Here is a 23,182-nt window from a genome sequence, read left to right as displayed (position 1 = left end):
AAGGAACATATTAGTTACATCCATGAAAATACACTTTCCCTCACATTTCCCTCCAGGACTGAAGCACGGAGCTCAGTCATTGCTTTGACAACTGACTAAAGTACAAAAGGAAAGCTATTCCTTTAAAATATATCTTACATAGAAAACCCACATTTCCAGAAAAATAAAGTTCTGAGAATAATAACTATCTTAAAAAAATCCCACCTTTTAATTGTATGCATAAAAGTCTAATGAGAATTATAGTGTATATGACAAACCTGTCGCAGTCATTCAGCCCCATCTAAACACACAGCTCAGCCCTGGGTCTGCCTGTCCCTCCCACACACATAGCTGTACCCCAGGCCTACCTGTCCCTTACACAAAGCCCAACCTGGCCTCCCTACCTCACCCCCGCCTGATCCCAGGCCTGCCTGTGACACACATACACAGCCAGACCTCCAGCCTGCCTATCTCTTACACACACACACACACACACAGACCCCAGGCCTGCCTGTCACACACACATACACACACACACACACGCACGCACGCACACAATACACACACACACACATATACCCTGGCCTGTCTGACCCTCATACACACACAGCCAAATCCTCTGGTTTGCCTTCCCCCTCCCCTCTCCACACACAGTCAATCCTCAGGCCTGCCTGTCTTTTACACACAGTGAGACCTGGGACCTGCAGGGCCCTCACAGAGTGGCTGAGCAAGCTCCTTTAACATGAGGGAAACAGAAGCAAGTGACAGGTGGTTGTATAAGATTCTGGGTTTTATTAAACTTGTCTCCCAAGTCTCAGATAAGCCAGATTTTGTTCTGTTTTCCAGTAGGCTATAAAGTTCCTATCTTTTGTCTGGCCTCGAAAGTCATACTGAAGCTTTAACTTTGGACTGAAACAAAGTCGGGGGGGTAGGGGCAGTGGCAGAGCTTTGAATCTTGTATAATAATCAATATTAATTTTCCAAAGATTCATGAGTAGAAGGAAAGAAATAGCAAGTAGCCAATTCCAAGGGAAGGTAGATATATTGAAGAGGGAAAGGGCGGAGAGGCCCAGCTTGGACCTGACCTGGGAGCACAGCAGCCTGGAAGGGTGTATCGTGTGGTTCCACAAATAAGGGACAGCAGGGGTATCAAGGCCAACTGGAGAGAAAACATGCCTTAGTGTCATACAGTGACCTAGACTGAGGCAGGGCTCGCCTACTCACTGTGAAGTAGGACATTGACATCAGTGTGCATGGACATGAACTGTTAGCATCCTTTGGTGAGAGCTGTGAGCTTCTGCATCACATGGGGAGGACCACTGCTTGGATGACATGGATGCTGTTGCTACTCTAAGCCTTCTTAGCTCCCATGCCAGACATCTCACACCAGCACCCATGCCTCCATTTCCCAGGAAACAGACCCCTGTTAGTGTCCAGGACAGTTTCCAGGATCATCACGCCTCTCTTCACCCGAAGCTCTCTAAGGCGAGCAAATAGCGTGACTATAGTTTAGAGGAACAATCTCGTGTTTCTGATAGCCGCTTTTATGCCTGGGTCCGTGCCTGTGTGTATTCATACACTATAGGAAAGGGATAAAGTAAAAGAATAAAGGAAGAGGAATTCTGAAGAAATCCTTAAAACTTGCAAAGCAAGCAATGACTTAGAAGAATTCCCTACCTGACCAAAGTTACCTTTGGAGAAAGCCAGTTTTTCATGTGAAAATGTAGCGTGGCACCCACATCCAAAGTCTACCAATGGTACAAGCTGAAAGCAAGTCACCTTCGCAGTACTCTGAAACCATTCCTATAGTGCTCCTTTCTAAAGATTAAGACAGAAAATGCAGCACTATTCTGTACCAGAATATGGCATACATACATACATACACACAGGCAGATGCATTAGTGGAGGGACATGCCAATCCCAGCTATCCCTCTTCTCCTGAGCCCAAGAATGAGGAAACCCCACATATTCCAATTAGAAGGGACTCCTCTGTAAGTGCTCTTATTTCCCAGCTCAGATGTGTTCGCAGTGCTATATTGTTGCTAGTAATGTTATCTTAGATTGGGAAGCTACTGATCTGATCTAATTTTGTTAGGAACCATTTGGGATGGTTCTCGGTATCCTAGAAAGAAAGTTCTCCTTTTGCTTTAACTCACATCACTAAAAGGCTTCAATGACCCTCACATAACTCACTCCCTCATCGGCCTCTGTCTTTCAGGAAACACGGGCAACACGTTTAAAATTGAACCTGTCCTGGGCATCATCACCATCTCCAAAGAGCCAGACATGACAGCCATGGGTCAGTTTGTCCTGTCAGTTAAAGTCACAGACCAAGGCTCCCCACCAATGTCTGCCACAGCGATTGTGCGCATCTCCATCAGTGTGTCTGATAACTCCCGCCCCAAATTCACTCACCGAGACTACCAAGCTGAAGTAAATGAAAACGTTGATATTGGAACTTCTGTCATCCTCATCTCTGCCATCAGCCAGTCAACTCTCATTTACGAGGTCAAAGATGGAAACATCAATGGGGTCTTTACCATAAACCCATATTCTGGAGTCATCACCACTCGGAGAGCTCTGGATTACGAGCAGACCTCTGCCTATCAACTCATCATCCAGGCCACTAACATGGCAGGCATGGCTTCCAATGCCACTGTCAGCGTTCAGATCGTGGATGAAAACGATAACCCCCCAGTGTTTCTCTTCTCGCAGTACTCAGGCAGCCTGAGCGAGGCTGCGCCCATCAACAGCATCGTCAGGAGCCGAGACGACAGCCCACTGGTGATCCGAGCCACCGATGCTGACAGCAACCAGAATGCATTACTGGTGTATCAGATTGTGGAGTCCACAGCCAAGAAGTTTTTCACAGTGGACTCCAGCACAGGGGCTATTAGAACGATCGCCAACCTAGACCACGAGGCCATTGCACATTTCCATTTCCACGTGCACGTGAGAGACAGTGGGAGCCCCCAGCTGACTGCAGAGAACCCTGTTGAAGTCAACATTGAGGTGAGAGATGTGAACGATAACCCGCCTGTGTTCACCCAGGCTGTGTTTGAGACTGTCTTACTTCTCCCCACCTACATCGGTGTGGAGGTTCTGAAGGTGAGTGCCACAGACCCTGACTCTGAGGTACCCCCTGAACTGACATATAGCCTCATGGAAGGCAGTGTGGATCACTTTCTAATGGACCCAAATAGTGGAGTACTCACCATAAAAAACAATAATCTCTCCAAAGACCATTACATGCTGATAGTCAAAGTATCTGATGGAAAGTTCTACAGCACTGCCATGGTCACTATCATGGTTAAAGAAGCCATGGACAGTGGCCTCCACTTCACACAAAGTTTCTATTCCACCTCCATCTCAGAGAACAGCACAAACATAACCAAAGTCGCTATTGTCAATGCAATTGGAAACCGCCTTAACGAGCCCTTGAAATACAGCATCTTAAACCCAGGAAATAAGTTCAAGATAAAATCTACCTCAGGAGTCATTCAGACCACAGGAGTACCCTTTGACCGCGAAGAACAGGAGTTGTATGAGTTGGTGGTGGAAGCCAGTCGTGAGCTAGACGACTTGCGTGTGGCGAGGGTGGTAGTCCAAGTCAAAATTGAAGATGTGAATGACAACTCTCCTGTCTTCGTGGGCCTCCCTTACTATGCTGCTGTGCAAGTCGATGCTGAGCCAGGGACGCTGGTATACCGGGTGACAGCCATCGACAGAGATAAAGGTGCCAATGGAGAAGTGACCTATGTCTTGCAGGATGACTATGGCCACTTTGAAATTAACCCGAATTCAGGGAATGTGGTTTTAAAAGAAGCATTCAACGCAGACCTCGCCAACATTGACTATGGGGTCACCATCCTCGCCAAGGATGGTGGCAATCCATCTCTGTTCAACTCAGTGGAACTTCCCATCACCATTGTCAACAAAGCAATGCCTGTGTTTGATAAGCCCTTTTATACAGCATCAATCAATGAAGATGTCACAATGGACACTCCCATTCTCAGCATCAATGCCACCAGCCCAGAAGGCCAGGGCATCATATACCTCATCATTGACGGGGATCCCTTCCAACAGTTTAACATCGACTTTGACACAGGGGTCCTGAAAGTCATTAGTCCTTTGGATTATGAAGCCACATCCGTTTACAAGTTGACAGTGAGAGCCAGCGATGCTCTTACAGGGGCCAGGGCTGAAGTCACCGTGGACGTGCTAGTGGATGACGTCAATGATAACCCTCCTGTTTTTGATCAGCCCACTTACAACACGACGCTGTCTGAGGCGTCTCTCATCGGAACCCCAGTTCTGCAACTTGTCTCCACGGATGCGGATTCAGGAAACAACAAGGTGGTGCATTATCAAATTGTCCAGGATACCTACAATAGCACGGATTACTTTCACATCGATAGCTCCAGTGGCCTCATCCTGACAGCGAGGATGCTAGACCATGAGGTGGTACAACACTGCACCTTGAGGGTCACAGCAACTGATAATGGTTTTCCGTCTCTGAGCACTGAAGTCCTGGTTCACATCTACATTTCTGACATCAATGACAACCCACCGGTGTTTAATCAGCTCATTTATGAGTCCTATGTGAGTGAATTAGCCCCCCGGGGTCATTTTGTAACCTGTGTGCAAGCCTCAGATGCGGACAGCTCGGACTTTGACCGCTTGGAATACAACATTTTATCTGGGAATGATCGGACCAGCTTTCTGATGGACAGCAAGAGTGGAGTCCTCACGCTGTCTAGCCACAGGAAGCAACGCATGGAGCCTTTGTACAGTCTCAATGTGTCTGTGTCCGATGGGTTGTTCACCAGCACTGCGCAGGTGCACATCAGAGTTCTGGGGGCAAACTTGTATAGTCCTGTCTTTTCACAAAGCACATATGTAGCCGAGGTGAGGGAGAATGCAGCTTCCGGGACAAAGGTCATTCATGTCCCAGCCACAGACGGGGATCCAGGAACATATGGACAGATCAGCTACTCCATCATCAATGACTTTGCCAAGGATCGATTCCTCATAGACAACAATGGACAGATCATCACCACAGAAAGACTGGACCGCGAAAACCCTCTGGAAGGGGATATTAGCATTTATCTGAGGGCCCTGGATGGGGGCGGCAGAACGACTTTCTGCACTGTGAGGGTGATTGTGGTGGACGAGAACGACAACGCCCCGCAGTTCATGACAGTGGAGTACAGGGCCAGCGTCAGGGCTGATGTTGGAAGGGGCCACCTGGTCACTCAAGTTCAAGCTTCGGATCCAGATGATGGCGCAAATTCTAGGATTACTTATTCCCTCTACAGTGAGGCCTCGGTCTCAGTGGCTGACCTCTTGGAAATCGATCCTGATAATGGCTGGATGGTGACCAAAGGCAATTTTAACCAACTGAAAAATACGGTGCTGTCTTTCTTCGTGAAGGCAGTCGATGGTGGCATCCCCGTCAGGCACTCCCTCATCCCTGTCTACATCCATGTCTTGCCCCCTGAAACATTTCTGCCTTCATTCACCCAGTCACAGTACTCCTTTGCCCTTGCAGAAGATACAGCCATTGGAAGCACAGTGGACACCCTGAGGATACTGCCCAATCAGAGTGTCCGGTTCAGCACGGTTAATGGAGAACGGCCAGAGAATAACAGAGAGGGTGTCTTTATCATAGAACAAGAGACAGGAGCTATCAAGCTCGACAAGCGCCTTGACCATGAAGTCAGCCCAGCTTTCCACTTCAAAGTAGCAGCTACTATACCCCTGGACAAGGTGGACATCGTATTCACCGTGGATGTAGACGTCAAGGTCTTGGATCTGAATGACAACAGGCCAGTCTTTGAAACACCAAGCTACGAGACGATCATAATGGAGGGGATGCCTGTAGGAACCAAGCTTGCCCAGGTGAGAGCCATAGACATGGATTGGGGAGCCAATGGGCAAGTCACTTACTCCCTACACTCAGATTCCCAGCTTGAGAAGGTAATGGAAGCATTCAATATTGACAGCAACACTGGATGGATCAGTACACTGAAGGACCTGGACCATGAGACGGACCCTACCTTCTCCTTCTCTGTGGTGGCTTCTGACCTTGGAGAGGCTTTCTCTCTTTCATCCATGGCTCTGGTCTCAGTCAAGGTGACAGATATAAATGACAATGCACCCGTCTTTGCTCATGAGGTATACCGAGGAAAAGTGAAGGAGAGCGACCCCCCAGGAGAGGTGGTAGCTGTTCTCAGCACCTTGGACAGAGACACCTCCACCATAAACCGCCAAGTGAGCTACCACATTACTGGTAAGTCCCATCACCCAGTTTTGCCCTGTGGTCTGCTTACTGCAGAAAGGCAGGCGAGCTGAGGATGAGAGAGGTGGAACTTTCTGGTTCTGAAGGAGAAATCTGATTAGGTGGGGATTTTCAGGTGTTGGTTCTCCACTCAGCAATAGTCTACAATGCTTGTACAGGAGCTGGTACCGACCTTATTATCGCCTCTTGTTGTTTTAAAAAGCAAAATATTTTAAGTGAACAAATTAAAATAATAGCTCTTTTTAGTAGAAAGAGGTGTTTTTAAACTTTACTCCCCTCTGACCTTCTAATAATGCTAGGAAACAGGAGGATGAACCCACTAAGCTTTCTGCACAGTTTCCTTCTGGTCATAGAAATGTGTTGTTGTACACACATGAAAATTAGAAGTCTCAGTTTGACAGTTTGCTGAGAAATTCTAAGTTAATAACTCAGGACCAAAGGATATTTCTATTGACAGCCCTTTTTCCTTGGAATGCCTGCCTATCTTCCCTCCCAAAAAGTTGCTGTTCACCAGAAGAACCAAGATGGACAAATAAGATCATTGAGAGTGCACAAAGTGTCATCACTGCTCTGCGAGGCTGCAGAATTCAGCCAGAGTAACAAGTCTGCCTTGGTCAGGAGCAGCTGTTGGGGATGACCCACTTGCAGCGATGAAGAGGAAGGGTTGGTGGTGCCAGGAAAAGTCTTTCCTAAAAACCATTTGGGGCCTTACAGCCAACACCTTGATGCTGAGACTTTCCGAGCCAGAACATAAGCCACGTGCCAAAAGATTTTAAATAATCCATCAATGCTTGTAGTCAGGTGGCTTTCCCCTTAGAAAAACCACATTATTCCAAGTGAAAAATGAATTAATTAGGATGCCCCCAGGACACGGATCCTGCTTAAGTCTGTTAGTGGAAAAGTTAATTAATCACCGCAGAATAAGATCGTACCGGAGCAAACACCGAAAGCTTGAGAAGGCCATGCTCGCCTGAGGTTCTCCTTTGTGTCTTTTACGGAGCTTGCATTTCTCACGCAAGAACACATCACACATTTTGTGCTGTCTCTGAAACCTGGCCTCTTATTCCATTTTTTTTAAAAAGTGTATTTCTGAAGTTAAAACACAAAGCATCTTGGTAAGGAGAGACAGAAAAAAGGGAAAGATTTTTGACTTACTTGTATTTTGTTTCTAGGGGAGACCCTCCAAAAGACCCTTTTGTACTAAAAAGAATTGTTAAATACCAGGCCTCAACTGTTTTTTCATAGTCTCTGAAGTATCAGTAGATGATTTAAAGGGCCATCCCATCAGCTTCTCTACAGTAATGAGCACAGCACAGCTTAAAGCCCCTCATGCTATTAGCAGAGCCAACCACCAACTGATTTTAATTAGATTTAAGCTCTACTCTTGATGTCGCACAAGTTGGCTATGCTGCCTCAGACTAACAAAGGAACATTAATCATTTTATGTAACAAAGGAACGGCGTGGCCTTGCCGGCACTGAAGGAGTTTAATAGAGAGGTTAAATGTGTGTGTGTGTGTGTGTGTGTGTGTGTGTGTGTGTGTGTGTGTGTGCTAAACTCATATTCAACTAAAGCACAATTGAATTCTAGCCAGTGGTAGCAGAAAGTAATATTACAGGGATGGCCCTGAGTCTCCCGGGGCGGGGTTTCCCAGTCACCACCACCAGGGCTGGGCAAGTCTCCGACGGGAGCTAGGCTGCTCTCTATAAAGGATGGGTTGTTTCACAACCACACCTCACCCCTCCACTCATGGGATTCCAGAGTATAGACTCATAACCATCCTATGATAACCAAACGTGTCTACACATGACAGAAAATCCCTGTAGAAAGAGTGGAACCATTGCCCTGGATGAGCAATGTCACATCTAATATGACTGGGGTCCATTCATCCTGTGTCCTTCATTACAGTGAAGAGACCCTGGAACCAGTATAATACTCAGAATTCTAGGACCAAATGCTTACCTTTTTATAAAAATAATAAAAAAAGATTGATTTTTGAAGTGAGCCACTTTGACTCTTACAACAAAATAATAGTTTGCAATATATTTCCATATGTTCTGTTTGTTGTGCTCAGAGATGACTTTAGGCGTTTTGCTCTTCACTCGCTATGTGGCCCACTCTGGCTTTGAACTCATTACCTCCCATCTCAGCCTCACAGAGCTGGCATTACAGGCGTACACTGCCATACCAAGCTTCACATTAAAGTGGTAAACAGTTTCTTTGAGGAAAAGAAAACCCATGAATTGAACTGCTGCAGACTGTTCAGAGCCACCTAAGGGGCAGGAGAGAGAGATACAGGCTTCCAAGATCTCAAGTGTACATTGTTAATGAATGTGGAATAGTAAGCAGGTTAGCTGCTGGGTTCTTTTGGTAAAGTCTGCCTTTTAACGTTTCCATAGGGTGGGGGTTTGGGCTACAGCAGAGGAACCCAAGCGATAGGGCTGTCTCAGCTCCTCAGCCAGTCAGGTCACCGCCTATGGCCATTCTTCCCCTTTATAACCTGAGCTTCCCTGTGAAGCAGGAGGTTTTGTGGTCTCATCTGCTGCTGAATCCCTGCCATCTCCAATAGTGGCCTAGCGCAGAGGATAAGTACTTACTGGATACCCAATAAATGGCCTCTTCCCTCTGCATTCTGACTACTTCTTATTGTCTTTGGCTCAGCCTTTCTGGGTGCCAGAATTGGCATGATTTCCTGATTAGGGGGCAGAGGTCAAGTTTCTGTCCCTCTTCCCACCTGTGCCAAGCTTTAGTCTCCATGCGGGTTCATGAGTGGAAGCAGAACCTGTTTGGTCCATTGGTCTCCATCTCGCCTCCTTCCCTCCCACTGTACAACTTTGCTCTCATCAATTTGATTGAATTACAATGCTTACCTTTAAACTGTTTCCTAAATGACCTCTGCTTGGGACTCTTTAACTACTAGGAGTTTGTCCTGTGTGGTGCCAACTATTCTCCCGAAACTCCAGTCCCCGTGAAAAGACCTCAGCTGTATGATAAAGCATTCATTAAAAGATAGCTTAACAAAGCTAGCTGCCTCTCCTTGATTGTATAATCAACTCAGCAGCTAATGAAATTGTCTTGCGGACAAGAACTACAGTGTAATACCGCCCCTCTTGAGACCAAACGGAAAGCCAATCGCATCATCCCGAGGAGCCAATTGACGGTGCACAGTTTAAATCTGATTATCTTTAAGGGAGACTAAACAAAAGATCATCTCCAGCTTCCCGAAGAGGACTTCATTCTCTCGGAAGTTTCTGTTTTACTTCTCACACAAGAAGAGTGCATAAATATCATGCTTTTTTTGCAGGAGAAATGAAGGGACTTGTCACTCTTTCCAGTATCATAAGGGTAGAGAGTTAGGGACACTTGGATGCTCCCCCACGGGCTCTTATGTGGGTGTCTACTCTGAGTCCTCAGAAGCTCTGTTTCCACCACAGGAGGGAACCCCCGAGGACGGTTTGCCCTGGGCATGGTGCAGAATGAGTGGAAGGTCTATGTGAAGAGACCTCTGGATCGAGAGGAACAAGACATTTACTTCCTCAACATCACTGCCTCCGATGGACTCTTTGTCACCCAGGCCATGGTGGAAGTGATTGTTAGTGACGTAAATGATAACAGCCCAGTGTGTGATCAGGTGAGCTTCAGGGAGGAAACTGCTTCTTAGAAACCGACTTACTTCCTCCAAATGAAGGCCAAACTCATTGCACATTTCTCCCTAAAGTTGGAGCAGCATCTCCTCTTGTCCATTGAACATAAGAGGGAAGGGAGCAGAATCTGGGATAAAATGTCTTCATTGTGAACGGAATCTAGATCACCAGAAAGACCATGAACCCAATCTCTATGCCACTCCCCCCAATTAAACTGGAATAATGAGCCTTAAAACTAACTTTTAAGAAACTCTTAAGGGTTCTTTTTAATTAATTAATAGCCTCTTTCTAAATCACTGGATATGAGAAATGGACCCTATGTGGTGAGTTGCCTGTTTGCAGATTACGTAGCTCTTACTGGAGCCCAGCTGCCGAGTGAGGTCTCCACGTCCCCCATGAAATATCCTTTTCATTACTGTCCAAATGCACAATGCTTACACAAGAACTAGAATGCATTATTTTTCTGGCAAAATTAAATAATTGTTATTCTATTTCTTCTAACCTGTGGATCAAGAGACAATATTTGTGCTCTGCATCTTAGAAAAGTGATGTATGTAGACTTAATCTCACACACTAAGGCCAGATGTTGCCCATGACTCTATCAAGACTGAAAATGATCTCAGGAGCCCATTTGGTCTCAACAGAGAAATGGACAATCAGTGTCAGAGTGTCAGACCTCACAATGCAGTGATGCATCTGTTTCCTTCACCACAGTGTCCTTACCAGTCACATTATCCATGCACTTTACATACAGGGAGTGCTCAATACATATGTGTAGGTGAACATGCACAGAAAATGTAAGGACATGACTATGTTAAGTTTCATTTGCACACTGAAATATGGTCTCACGCAAAGAAAAAGAAACCACAAAAGTTAAACCATATGAATGAATGCTTAAATGGTGGCTATAAAATTTGTACCACAGATAGTAACATTTCAGCCTGGTGTAACACTCTTGGAGGATATTGTACCACAGGCAGTAATGGTTCAGCCTGGTGTAACATTGTCATGGAGAACACTGTATTACAGGTCATAATGATTGACTCACTCTTGCTGACCTTTGTCCAGGTTGCATATTCAGCATCTCTTCCAGAAGACATTCCATCAAATCAACTCATCCTGAAGGTCAGTGCCAAGGACGCGGACATTGGATCCAATGGAGAGATACGATATTCACTCTATGGGTCTGGAAACAATGAATTTTTTCTAGATCCAGAAAGTGGTAAGACAAAATTTATTCTTTGTGGAAATTCCATTATATATCATGTGATAGTTTATCTTCTTGTGTGGTCTCATAATGAGTAGACAGTTACTCAGCTAGAGCCTTGATATGAGGCTCTGATGTGCTAGACGCTATAAAATAAACAAGCAGTTCATAGTGTACTTGGGCACTCCGGGCCACAGGAACTTGATTTGGTTAGGGTCAGGACTTCCCTTTCCTCTACTCCTTCTTTGCCTCCCTCCCTCCTTCCCTCCCTCCCTCCCTCCGTCCCTCCGTCCCTCCCTCCTTCCCTTCCTTTCATCTGTTTCCCCACATTTACTGGCATTAAATAAGCACACAGCTCTGTGAATTGACACCAGGTTCACAAAGATTGAAGAGGAATTGCATCTCAAACACTGGTCACCATGCAAACTAGGCATGATGCTTAGTAAGGAAAGTTTCTTCATGGTGAAATCCCTTCGGTTCCCTTCTGGTTGTCATTAGCACTTTTGTCTGGTTTTTATTAGACATTCATGCCTAGTTTCTCCAGACCTGTGAGCCCCCAAATGTCTTTGCATAAACAGACAAAAATTATAAGGTAAAAGGTTATGTAAACTAAAGTCAGATGCCTGAAATTGAAGGTCAGAGCTGGTGGAAAAGTCATTTTCTGTGGCAGCAAATTATTTCTGTGTTGTGGACTGGGTGGTTCATCTAGCGAGAATTTTTAAATGAAGTGTAAAGAGCAAACAGCCTGCGTAGTTCCTCTGCTGTGTCCATCCCAGAGAGCTAAGTCTTCGGAAATCCCTGCCTTCCCCTCATCTCCCGCCCACGGATCCTACCAGGAAGCAAGGACAGAGTCACATGAGAATATGCTCCTAACTCTCTGGGCCCTATCGGAAGATAGACAACCTGCAATCTCAATAGGGAAAGGCGCAGGAAAGGACTGCCCAGAAGACACGCAATGGCAGCCGTGTAGGAATACCACAGAAGTCACTGCTGTTCTGAGGAAAGGAGGCTGGAAACCGAGGCAATACTCCAAGAGAAGAAGAAGACTGCAGGAGTCAGAGCAAGAGAGAAGGAAGAAGCATCTTGAAAATTATCGTGCAGGGTCTGGGTGTCCTCCTGATAAACCCCCGGGAGCTTTCTGAAAAAGAGGCAAATGACTCAGTGTGGCCTGTGCTGGAGAACCGGCTATATTCGGGAAGGAAACCAGGAGGAACCCACTGATAACTCATGCGGCTTATTCCAAATGCACCAATGTTATTTAAGAGGAGCAGAGACCCACAAGTCACACCTTGCACTAGATAGCAACTACTCCAGCTTCTCGCTACACTTGCCATTCTCTACAGACACTGAAGCAACCTCAAAAGTAATTTCTACAGTTATGAATATGTACAAATGTTCATATGAATCTGACCATAAAGGTAACAAAGAGGCTATTTTGGAGGAAGAAGGAGGCCAGAATGTGGGAGGTGACAAGACAGGGTAATATGCAGGAAAGAACAGACAAATATTGCATATTTTCTCTCACGTGCAAAATCAGATCCAACTCTATATCTACCTATAAGGTGTGACAGTAGAGGGGAGACTGTTTACAGCGGGAGGGAAGGAGATGGTAATGAGGCATAAATGTGAGCTAAGTCCATTAGAACCGGGTTATTTTGTAGACTCAGCTTGATCCTGTGGTGCTAGAACCTAGGTTCCTTGCTTTTCCAGGCGCTGTGGAAAATATGCTATCGAAAGCAATGTTCAGAGGGAGGGGTGGATTCGGCTCACAGCTCTAGGGTCCAGTCCATCATGATGAGGGCCCCTGCGGCAGCGGCGTGGGGTAGCTAGTTGGTCACATTGCTTCCACAGTCAGGACACAGAAATGAATTCAGTGCTCCGCTCACTCTCTTCATTTACACAGGTCAAGATTCCTGCCAAGGGAAGGGAGTCTCCTGTATTTAAGATGGGCTCTTAGGCCTCAACCAGCATAATCCAAAAGTCTCTCATAGAAACTCCAATTTAGATAATCCCTCTTTAATCTGCCAGGAGCCTTGACTCCTATCGATTCTTGGTACGTCCTGCCAAACTGACAATCATTGATAATCATCACTCAAGACCTTTCTGTTAACCAGCCAGTTTGGGTGGTTTTATTTCCCTCCAAAAGATGGGGTAAAAACCGGCATGTTTAGAAACAGGATATTATGCCCCTGGGTCTATGGGTCATGGACACCAGGACAATTATACACCTAGAGCCATCTTTCTGTGAGAGCTTCCCGCATTAGCCAAAAGAAAAAACCTCAGGAAACTTGGTGAAAGGATTAATTAATCTGAATGTCAAGTGGTTGGTTTTCCATTGAATCTAAAATTTTGTGATCTTTCCCTGATGCCTAAAAAATTGAATTTGCTGTATTTCTTCAATTTACAAGGCACTTAGGCCTTATGTCCTTGGTATTTCTTGTGTTTAGAATTTTTCATACAATTGGTTTTCTGCTTGAAAAGATCATTTTTGCAAAGCCCTAACAACCATGCTGCTATTTCATTTCATAGGTGAGTTAAAAACCTTGGCCCTGTTGGACAGGGAGAGGGTCCCAGTATACAACCTGATTGCCAGGGCCACTGACGGGGGTGGCCGCTTCTGCCACTCCAATGTCCTCCTGCTCCTGGAAGATGTGAATGACAATCCCCCTGTGTTCTCCTCCGACCACTACACTGCCTGCGTCTACGAGAACACGGCCACGAAGGCTCTGTTGACCAGAGTGCAAGCAGTGGACCCTGACGTTGGTAAGTCAGTTCACCAGCCAGGCTCCTCCCACAATGGCACACTATGCCTAGGAGTAGGTTCTAGAAGCTTCTCCTGCTAGAACTCGTAACAGTAAGCCAGGTTTTTACTGCTGAGCTGGTGTGCCTCTAATGCAGGAAGAACCCCACCTGCTCTCTTCCTCCTTCTCCTTCCCCGTCCTCCTCTAGAGTCTTAGAGAGAGAACTAGGAATTCCTTAACCTTGTAACTAAGGATGTGGGGATAGTTTATAGGATCTGGTCTTTTGCTTTGGTGATTTTCATTTTAATAAATAAATAAATAAATACAGTAGCATTCTTATTTACCTGTTCCTCTGAAGCATAGTTAAAACACTGTGTTGTACAGCAGGGAGAATTCATTTCTGTTTCTAGCAAGACTCCCATCACAGCCTCCGCTGAAATACGACAGTCTCCATCGTACTGCCCCATGGTGCAAAGACCAGTTGTTAAATGTGCTACTAGTCCAAAGCGGATTCTTTAAACTGGTGGTTTCCAGAGTCCCACCCCCCTTATTTACAAACAGGCACCTCCGGCAGAGTGAGGGTGGAGAGAGAAGGAACAACGGGAACCGGAGTCACAAGTAAAGTTTATGTTCAAACCCTTTTCCGTAAGGAGATGAGCTGGAAGGGGCTGGAGCTAATGGCGAGGTAGACCTAAGAGTGCATAAGTTATTTATAGGATGGAATATAAATATGAAAGGGCACACAGAGCTGTAAATCAGAGGACTAGGAAATGATGGGGTGTGTCCGTTATGCTAAACAGGCCTTTGTATAATTCACTGTCTTTCTGCTTAATTCTGAATTGACAGAAAAATTATTGGACTAATGGAAAAGCAAACACATGATAATTAGCTGACAGGAAACGTGGCACCCAGGGTCTCTTCATATTTCCCTTACAGAAATTAGAGGCTACACTTGAGTTATTGCTCTTCTCACATTAGCATAATTCTGAGGCCAAGATGAATCCTCTAAAAGCATGTATTTTATTATGGAAAATGGCAAACAGAAAAGAATGTTTATTAGTACGTAATTATGTAATAACTGCAAATAATCTTTTTCAAATGAAGATTAGAAAACATTCTCTGGACTCTTATCTGGAGACTTTTGGGGAAAGAGGACAGAATTAAAGCTAATGAGTCTTTTAACAATTTAAAATTCGACTTGAGGATGTGTAATTAGCCTATAGATAAAATTTCAGAAGCTGAAATCCTTGAATTCTGCCGTTCAGTCCCTTCATGAAGTGACCAGATGTGTTCAAGCGGCCAGAGCGCAGACACACAAGTCTGGTCACTGCACATGAGATTTGGACGAAGTGTGGGTGGGATGGGACGGGACTGAGAGATGTGGCCCCAGAGGTGATGCGCATGATGAAGAACACAGTTAGCTATGTATCTTTCTTCATGTCTGTCTGGTCAGTTCATCAGGTTGGCAGATGGGGTTGGAGGGATATCTAAATTCTGATCATTTATCAGGACAGTCCTGGAAGTCCTGGAAAGTCCTGGAAGAAGAAAAATCAAGGATATCTTATTATATCTTGATCTTTGCATTTTTCGTGATAAGTAGAAGGCTTCTTCAAAGAGCCTCCCATGGAGACCAAGGAACTGGGTATCATAGACACCAGTGTAGGAAATAGATGTGCCTGGCCATCATGTCAACCTTAGGAAACTTCCTGTGGTACCAGACTCTTGTTCATTTTCTCAAAAGAACCATGACAGGGCTGGCCAATGACTCAGCAATTAAAAATTCCTGTCACTTGCTCACTTTGGAAGCCTGAGTTCAAATCATGAAACACAAGCAAACTTGGAAGGAGAGAACTTACCCCACTAAAGAAGTGAGGTAGACAGTGCCTGTGCACCAAGCCGAGGAGGTGCTGGGGGGCTGATCAGAGCTCACAGCAGTGTCTGTCTGGTGTCATTAGACGATCTCGGAGTGTCACGACGGAGCACTTAAGACATGATCTTTGGTGGCCCCGATATCACACATGTCTCCAGGGTAAATTTCTCTGTCTTTCCTAAAGTGAAAGATTAGAGCAAGCAGCGTATGATGGTCATCAGGTGGCTGAGTCAGGGATTCGCTATATGGACCAATCAAATGTGTGGCAGCTGAGTTCACACTCAGTTATGAAGCTGAATCCAGCCGTCTAGTGTGTTTCGTTTCCTTTTTACAGTGCCAAACAGAGCTTGGTTTCGTTATTATTACATAAACGTCAGGTTCTTGTTGGATGTTTTAATCTCTAGCACTTTATAAATGCCATAGCACTCAGAAGATCAGAATTTCATGTTTTCAGGTCCTATCGTGTGGTAAATGGCTACAGCTGCTTCGTCAGTAGCCACAGGCCCCTCTACAGACAGGGTCCCCACTAACTGATGGTACCACCTAGTCACAGTTGCAACCTATTCTTGAGAAGAATAAAGAAATTTCTACCTTTCTTAAAGAAAATCATTCTGAAATAATTAATATTTAAATAATTATTTATTTATTTAAATAATAAGCAATAATTTATTATTTAAATAAATAAAAGAATTTGTCATTTAAATAAATACTAAACAATAATTCAAACATTTAAAGAATAATATTTAAAATATTACTTACCAAAATCATATCATTTGTACCCTTTTGAAGTTGGCATGTTTTCTTTTAGCATAATTTGTTTCAGGTTCATCCAAGGTATTGAGTTGACTTCTAGTGATACGTATGAATCCATTTAGCTCAGGAGACTTTTGTTAAGAACATTCCTTTAGCCAGGTTGTGGTGGTGCACGCCTTTAATCCCAGCACTCAGAAGGCAGAGGCAGGTGGATCTCTGTAAGTTTGAGGCTAGCCTGGGCTACAGAATGAATGCAAGGACAGGTTCCAAAGCCACAGAGAAATCCTGTCGGGGATGAGGGGTGGATATTTCTTTATATAAAATGGTAAACCAGTTTTATTGTTGTCAGCTCATGAACTTCTGTGTCCTTATCAAATGCTTTTGTTGGAGTCTTGGTGTTGATGTTTGCATTGAGATGCAGCTGTTGGAGGGAAGGGGGTACATGTTACAAAGTGTGGACCACAGAGTGCTTGATGCCTTTACTAAGTAAGCTTGAGGAAGCCTGTGCTGTGCCCCTCCTGACAGGCACCTTGGAGGATTCAGCCTCCTCAGACTCGAGCGGGTCCAAGTGGACTCTGACAACCATAATTTGGCTGCATTATATACTTGGTCACTCTGCTTTGTTGAGAAATGACAAGATATTAATCCAAAATCAGATTCCATGAATTCCCAAGTCCAAAACCTTTGCTATGAATTCTTAAACCTTCACTCTTTAGGTTCTCATTTTTAAACATATTATTTATTTTAGTCAAGCAGGTCCTTCCAATGAATAATTTATAATGAACTAAAAATAATGTCATAAGAATTTCTTCCATTAGGAATAAAATAAAATAAAGGAAGACAAGATAATTTTACACCCATTTAATGAGTTTTAAGAAATAGCATGGTAACTATCTAGATTTTAGCATTAAGTTCTTAGTTTTCCTGTAAAATGAATATATTCTCAGCTTCATAAATAGTGTCATGACTTCATGACCCCAAATTTATGAAAGTTTAATAATCTTTTCAGTAAAGACAAGGAAATTTTGGTTTTTTAATGCATTACCTCTTGGGGTTAATATGTTAGATTTAGTAGACATTTAGGCTATTAACAGTTCTTAAGAGCTCAGGGTTTGGTTTTTGTTAGGTTTTGTTTGTTTTGTTTTTCCTAAAGTCAAACAAAGCCAAAATTTATTCAAAGAGGACAACTTTATTAGAATGCAAACAAAAATGAAACAAACAACAAAAACAAAACAAAAGCACCCGGCAGGCAAGCTCTAAATCTCAGCCATTTCCTGGAGGAGAATGGGAAAGAGAAGAAGGCAAAACCACTATGCTGCTAAGTTAAGGCAGGATGGAGGTCAGCTGCCCAGGTTAGCAGGCAGCCGTGCTGTAAGAAGGGCTCTGTCGAGGAGCAGCGAAGCCCAAAGCGTGTGGGAAAGCATGCTTAGAAAAGAGAGAAGAAAAAAGAAAGTCTATGGCTTACAAAGTACTGTGATTGCATGCCTTAAAAAAGAGACTATTTTTATCTATTTTTTAAGACTATCTTAAAAAAGAGATTTATTTTTGGGAGACTATTCGGGCAGGGAAAAATACAGTGGCTAATTAAATGGATAGTTATTCTGCCCACCAGAATTTCATTTTGAGAGGTTTTTTTTTTTCTTTTTTCCTATCAAAAGAAACACAGAGTGTAGAGGATCAGAACAAAAATGCTGTGACCATTTTAGTCAGCATAGCATGAAAACAGAGTGTGAGTTTGTGCAAGGGAAGCATGCTACAGTCCGTGGTTTATGGAAATGCTAATTTCTAGATACTGGGATGTGGGCAGGAATGTTTTTCTTATTACTAGTAAAGACTACAAAGAAAGGAATGGATCTAATAAGTCAGTTGCTCCCTTCTTGTTCTGTAATCCCACAAAAACTGGAATTTGGGGAATCTCAGAGGTGTGCAGGCTCAGTGCACACCTCCAGTATTTTATTTCTACATTGCCAATACTTAATGAGCAGCCGAGTAACAAGCACTGTAAACGGGACAGCAAGACTTTCCCAGATAAGTTATTTAGAGAGATAGTCTCAAGCTACTCGAAGGTCAAGGAGCAAGTCATAAATATAGAGCCCCAGAATAAGTGGGACTTGGGAATAATCTTCAGTAAAAACAGACTCAGGAAGACATATGGATCATGAAGATGAAGCCATAAAGATGGAACTCTGTAAACACAACTAAAGACCTGGGAAAACAGATCAGGACAGAGGAAAAGAGCTGGGACCAGATAACAGAGCAGGGTGTGTCTATGATCATTCAGGAAGGCTAAGAAACATGTACTCAATCAGAGAAAGAAAATGAGTTAGCTTGTTTAGGAACTAGATAATCAATTCTGGGAGTACAGAAGACTAACACAGCAGAGCATCTAAAGTGGATTAGAACAGGACACACGAGAGTATGAAAAAACATCTTATAAAGGTATTGAGAAAGACCACAGGACCAAAATGAGAAGGATCAGAGGAGGCCCAGAGTGAGACTTCCAGTGTGAAATCTGCAAGCTTTGGCAAGAGACTAGGACAATGGCAAGACAGGCCAATCAAGATCTCAACCTTAGGAAACAGATGCAAGTGTTCTTTCTGCTCAAACTAAGATGTGGTATGGACAGATAATACAGTAAGAGATGTAAAAAACTCTGCATCTACCAGATGGGGACCTTTCCTGTGAAGTCAGTAAAGACATCCCTCTATTAACAAGAAGGAAGGAATCAGGAAGACCAAGGAACCTGAAAACTCTTGAAGAATTCTTCCATTCTGACCTGAGTGTGTGATTCTGATGTCCCTGCATCGTCCTTCCTAGGGGACACATGATAATCACAGCACATGTTTGCCCACTGGGCATTTGTGCAGCAAACCCCTCATGAGGACCATGGCCTACACTAGTCAGGAAACAGAAACTGGAATAAACCAGCCTTCCTGTACATATAATAGCATACATGGTTTTTCAATGGGCTGGATCAACTATTCATTCTGAAAGTATAGGCCCTGAACAAAAAAAAAAGGAAGCACTCTGTGAGGGGGGTATACTCTAAAAGAAGCACTGGGGGTCTTCCAGATACCTTTGACAAAACTATTTCAGATGAACCTCTCCAGCGTTCCTACTTTCTAGTCTGTCAATCCTTTAGAACCATAAAGAGCACAGGAGAGTATGTCGGTGAAATGCTTGAACCAACGGAAGTGACCATCAAGTGTCCTGGCCTCTCCCTGGAGTGGCATGTGAAGTACTGCTTTGGGTCTTCCTGTGAGTATTTTATTCTTCACTGGAGCTTCTCAGATCTGATGGGCAAAGTAAAGCACCAGCTTCCATGATCACCCTTCTGATCTCCTCACGAGGAAAAGTAGATATAGTCATCACTTACTCCGTGAGAGCTATCTGGTGAGGACGTGGCTAAACATCCAACAACTTGACACCTTTACACAGGACCTCAAAGGCAAACACAGAAAAGCACAAAGAGGGGAATCTGCAATCTGAAGTGTCTACCACCTTCAGTGATGGGGAGGGGACAGCCTGTGGGGTTGGGAGGAAATTGGTTTGGTGTAGGAGGTTCTTCTCTCTATGTGTTGCTTTCATTGGTTGAAGAAAGGAACTGCCTTGGCCTTTTGATAGGGCAGCACTTAGGTAGGTGGAGTAGACAGAACAGAATTCTGGGTCCGTAGAGCATGAGACTCTCAATCTCAGGGTTCGTGCCCCACGTTTGGCGCCAGGTAAAGGAGTAAGTCACAAAACAATCCCACACCAGTTTGGAATTATGATTAATAAAAGGGTTATTTATTTAAAGGGAAAAACTTAAAGATCGCCATCCCAGACAACAGCCCTTTGCACAACCAGGAAAAGAATCTGGTAGCAGGAAGCAGAGTCCAAAGCAAGAGAGGGAGCATGTGGCTACCGCTGCTTTTCCAAGCCAAAGAGACCACGCCCAAGTGGACTGGTATATCTTAAAGGCTTTACTTGTCATAGCCAGAACCTGGAAACAACTTAAATGCCATTCAAATGAAGAATGGATAAGAAAAATGTGGTTCATTTACACAATGGAATACTACACAGAAGAAAAAATAAAGACATTTTGAATTTTGCAAGAAAATTGATGGATCTAGAAAACATTACTTTGAGTGAGGTAACCCAGACACAGAAAGACAATTATCACATGTACTCACTCATAAGTGGTTTTTAAACATAAAGCAAAGAAAAACAGCCTACAAACCACAATCCCAGAGAACTTAGACAACAATGAGGACACTAAGAGAGAATTACATAGATCTACATGGGAAGTATAAAAAGACAAGCTCTCCTGAGTAAATTGGGAGCATGGGAACCTTGGGGGTGGGGGTTGAAGAGGGGAGTGGAGAGGCAGGTAAGGAAGCAGAGAAAAATGTAGAGCTCAATAAAAATCAATTAAAAATGAAAAAAAGATATTAACCATTAGCCTCCACCTTTACAGCTGCTATTCCACGGCAGGCTCTGTGCCAAGGGCTTCAGATACATTATTCCCACTTTGCATAACCACCCAGCAGTTGACATGTCTTTGTTTCATTTACTCTATGAGTAAGTTGCAGACTTAACATGTTCTGAACCATAGCTGGTGATAGGATAGCAGGCGTCATAAAAGGGAGGTCAGGAGAACTGGGGAACAGATGTGCAGGGGATAGTAATGCTCGGGTTAGTTCCCTGGACCATCTGTGTTGGTGTCACCTGGGGGCTGGATGGAAATGAGAGACTCCAGACTAGTCAGGAGCCCTCCTAAGTGAGCAAGCAGCAAACTCACTAGGTTGACTATGCAAAAGAGTCAAAAGCTCCATTGCCAGAGGCTCCCTGGTGTTGGCCATCCTCCAGAGTTTAGGACTCAGTGGTTGAGGATGCAAAGCGCAGTGGTAACTTACATTTCAGATGGTGCCCATGTAAGCATGGCCTGCTGGTCCTCACACACGGTGAGAACCACTCAAGAACTCTAGTTCTGCATCTCAAACACCTTAACACTAGGTTACAGCGACAGATCATCTCTCAAAATAACATTTGTAATTCATAAAATAAGAATGTCACAAATTAAATATATAAATGCAAGCATTTTCTGAAGTGTCTGTGTATTACTGTGCATGTCTTCTTTAACATAGTTAATACCAAGATCCAGCACAGTATGGCTGCAAAGGCACCGGCACCGCACACACCATTGGCTTTGTTACCTATGTCAGTAAATGAACGTACCTTCAAATATAGAGATTAAGGAAGATGAAAACTTCAGTGATGGTCTAAGTCACTGTTCTATGGCTGTGAAGAGACACCATGACCAGCGCATCTCTTGTAATAAAAGGCATTTAATTGGGTACTGACTTCTAGTTTTAGAGGTTTAGTTCTTTCTCATCATGGCAGGGGGCATGACGACATGCAGGCAGGCATGGTTCTGGAGAAGTAGTTGAGAGTTACAACTTGATCCACAGGCAGAGAAAGAGAGAGAGACAGAGACAGAGAGACAGAGAGAGAAACTGGGTCTGACATGGGCCTTTGAGACTTCAAAACCCATCCCCAGTGACACACTTCCTCCAACAAGACCATACCTCCTAATTCCTCTCAAATAGTGCGACTCCCTGACAAGCAAGCATTCAGATACATCAGTGTATGGAGGTCATTCTTATTCAGAGCACCACAGCTCCTTCTGGTAGCTGTCTCTAACACTGAGCCCAGTGACTTGCTTCCTGTAATGTGCTCTTCCCTTGGCACCACTTTGCCTATTAGGCCTAAAAAGGTCATGACATTCATTGTAGCTGTGGCTTCTGTTGAGTCAACTTAGGCTGCTGTAATGAACCACTGGGTAGTTTAAACAGCAGAAAACTGCTTTTCACAGTTCTGGAGCTTCGTGCTCTAGAGCCAGGACATGTTGGTTAGGACTGGGGAGAGCACGCCTGATTTGCAGACCCCTGGCTCCTCGCTTTGGACTAACATGGCCTTTCGCGTGTATACTAGCCGGGAGAGAAACATTTTTCTTTCTTTTTTTGAATAGCTCCCATTGCCTCCCCTTAAGCTCTCTTCATGACCTCATTTAGCCATAATTTCCTCCTAAAAGTCTTCCATCCTACCTTTTAAAGACGAGAGGCTTGACACATGAATTTTAGGGGTCACAGTCAGTCCAGAGGTTTCCTCTCATTCTCTCTCTAGGGAGCACTCACACTAGGGAACAACCACTGCAGAGCCGTGAGAGGCCCACATGGCAAGGGACCGGAGTTCACCTAAAACTACATGAGTCAGATTGAAAGTCAACCTGCTGCCCTTCAGTGAACTGGCAGGTGTACTCACATCCCACCTGACAACGTACTAGCAACTTCATAGGAAACTGTAATGGAGAGACAGTCAACGAAGTCTCCCACCTGAATTTCTAATACCTAGAAAGCACATTATAGCATGCATTCATTAAACTATGCTGCTAGGGTCCCAAACAACTTGTTACAGAGCAATATAAAAATATATGAAGGCAGAGCTGAAGGGATGGCTCAAAGATTAAGAGCACTGACCGTTCTTCCGGAGGTCCTGAGTTCAATTCCCAGCAACCATATGGTGGCTCACAACCATCTGTAATGAGATATGGTGCCCTCTTCTGGCCTGCAGCATACATGTAGGTAAAACACTGTATACATAATTAATAAATCTTAAAAAAAGAAAGAAATATATGAAAGCAAATTCA

General features: G+C 44.2%; 1 protein-coding gene across 5 annotated transcripts in view; it reads left to right on the top strand.

Annotated features, from left to right (window-relative positions):
- Positions 1-23,182, top strand: part of Fat3 (FAT atypical cadherin 3) — a 596,674-nt gene that overhangs the window by 503,982 nt on the left and 69,510 nt on the right. For all 5 annotated transcript variants that reach the window (XM_057767110.1, XM_057767108.1, XM_057767109.1 and 2 more), the window contains 4 exons: positions 2,198-6,271; positions 9,714-9,910; positions 10,992-11,145; positions 13,660-13,893. In XM_057767110.1, the coding sequence (XP_057623093.1) occupies positions 2,198-6,271; positions 9,714-9,910; positions 10,992-11,145; positions 13,660-13,893 (4,659 nt within the window). The remainder of the gene's footprint in view (positions 1-2,197; positions 6,272-9,713; positions 9,911-10,991; positions 11,146-13,659; positions 13,894-23,182) is intronic.

Source organism: Chionomys nivalis, chromosome 4, assembly GCF_950005125.1.
Source record: "Chionomys nivalis chromosome 4, mChiNiv1.1, whole genome shotgun sequence".
Classification (NCBI taxonomy): Eukaryota; Metazoa; Chordata; class Mammalia; order Rodentia; family Cricetidae; genus Chionomys; species Chionomys nivalis.
The sequence above is the reverse complement of the archived record's forward strand: the minus strand, read 5'-3'. Positions and strand labels throughout refer to the sequence as shown.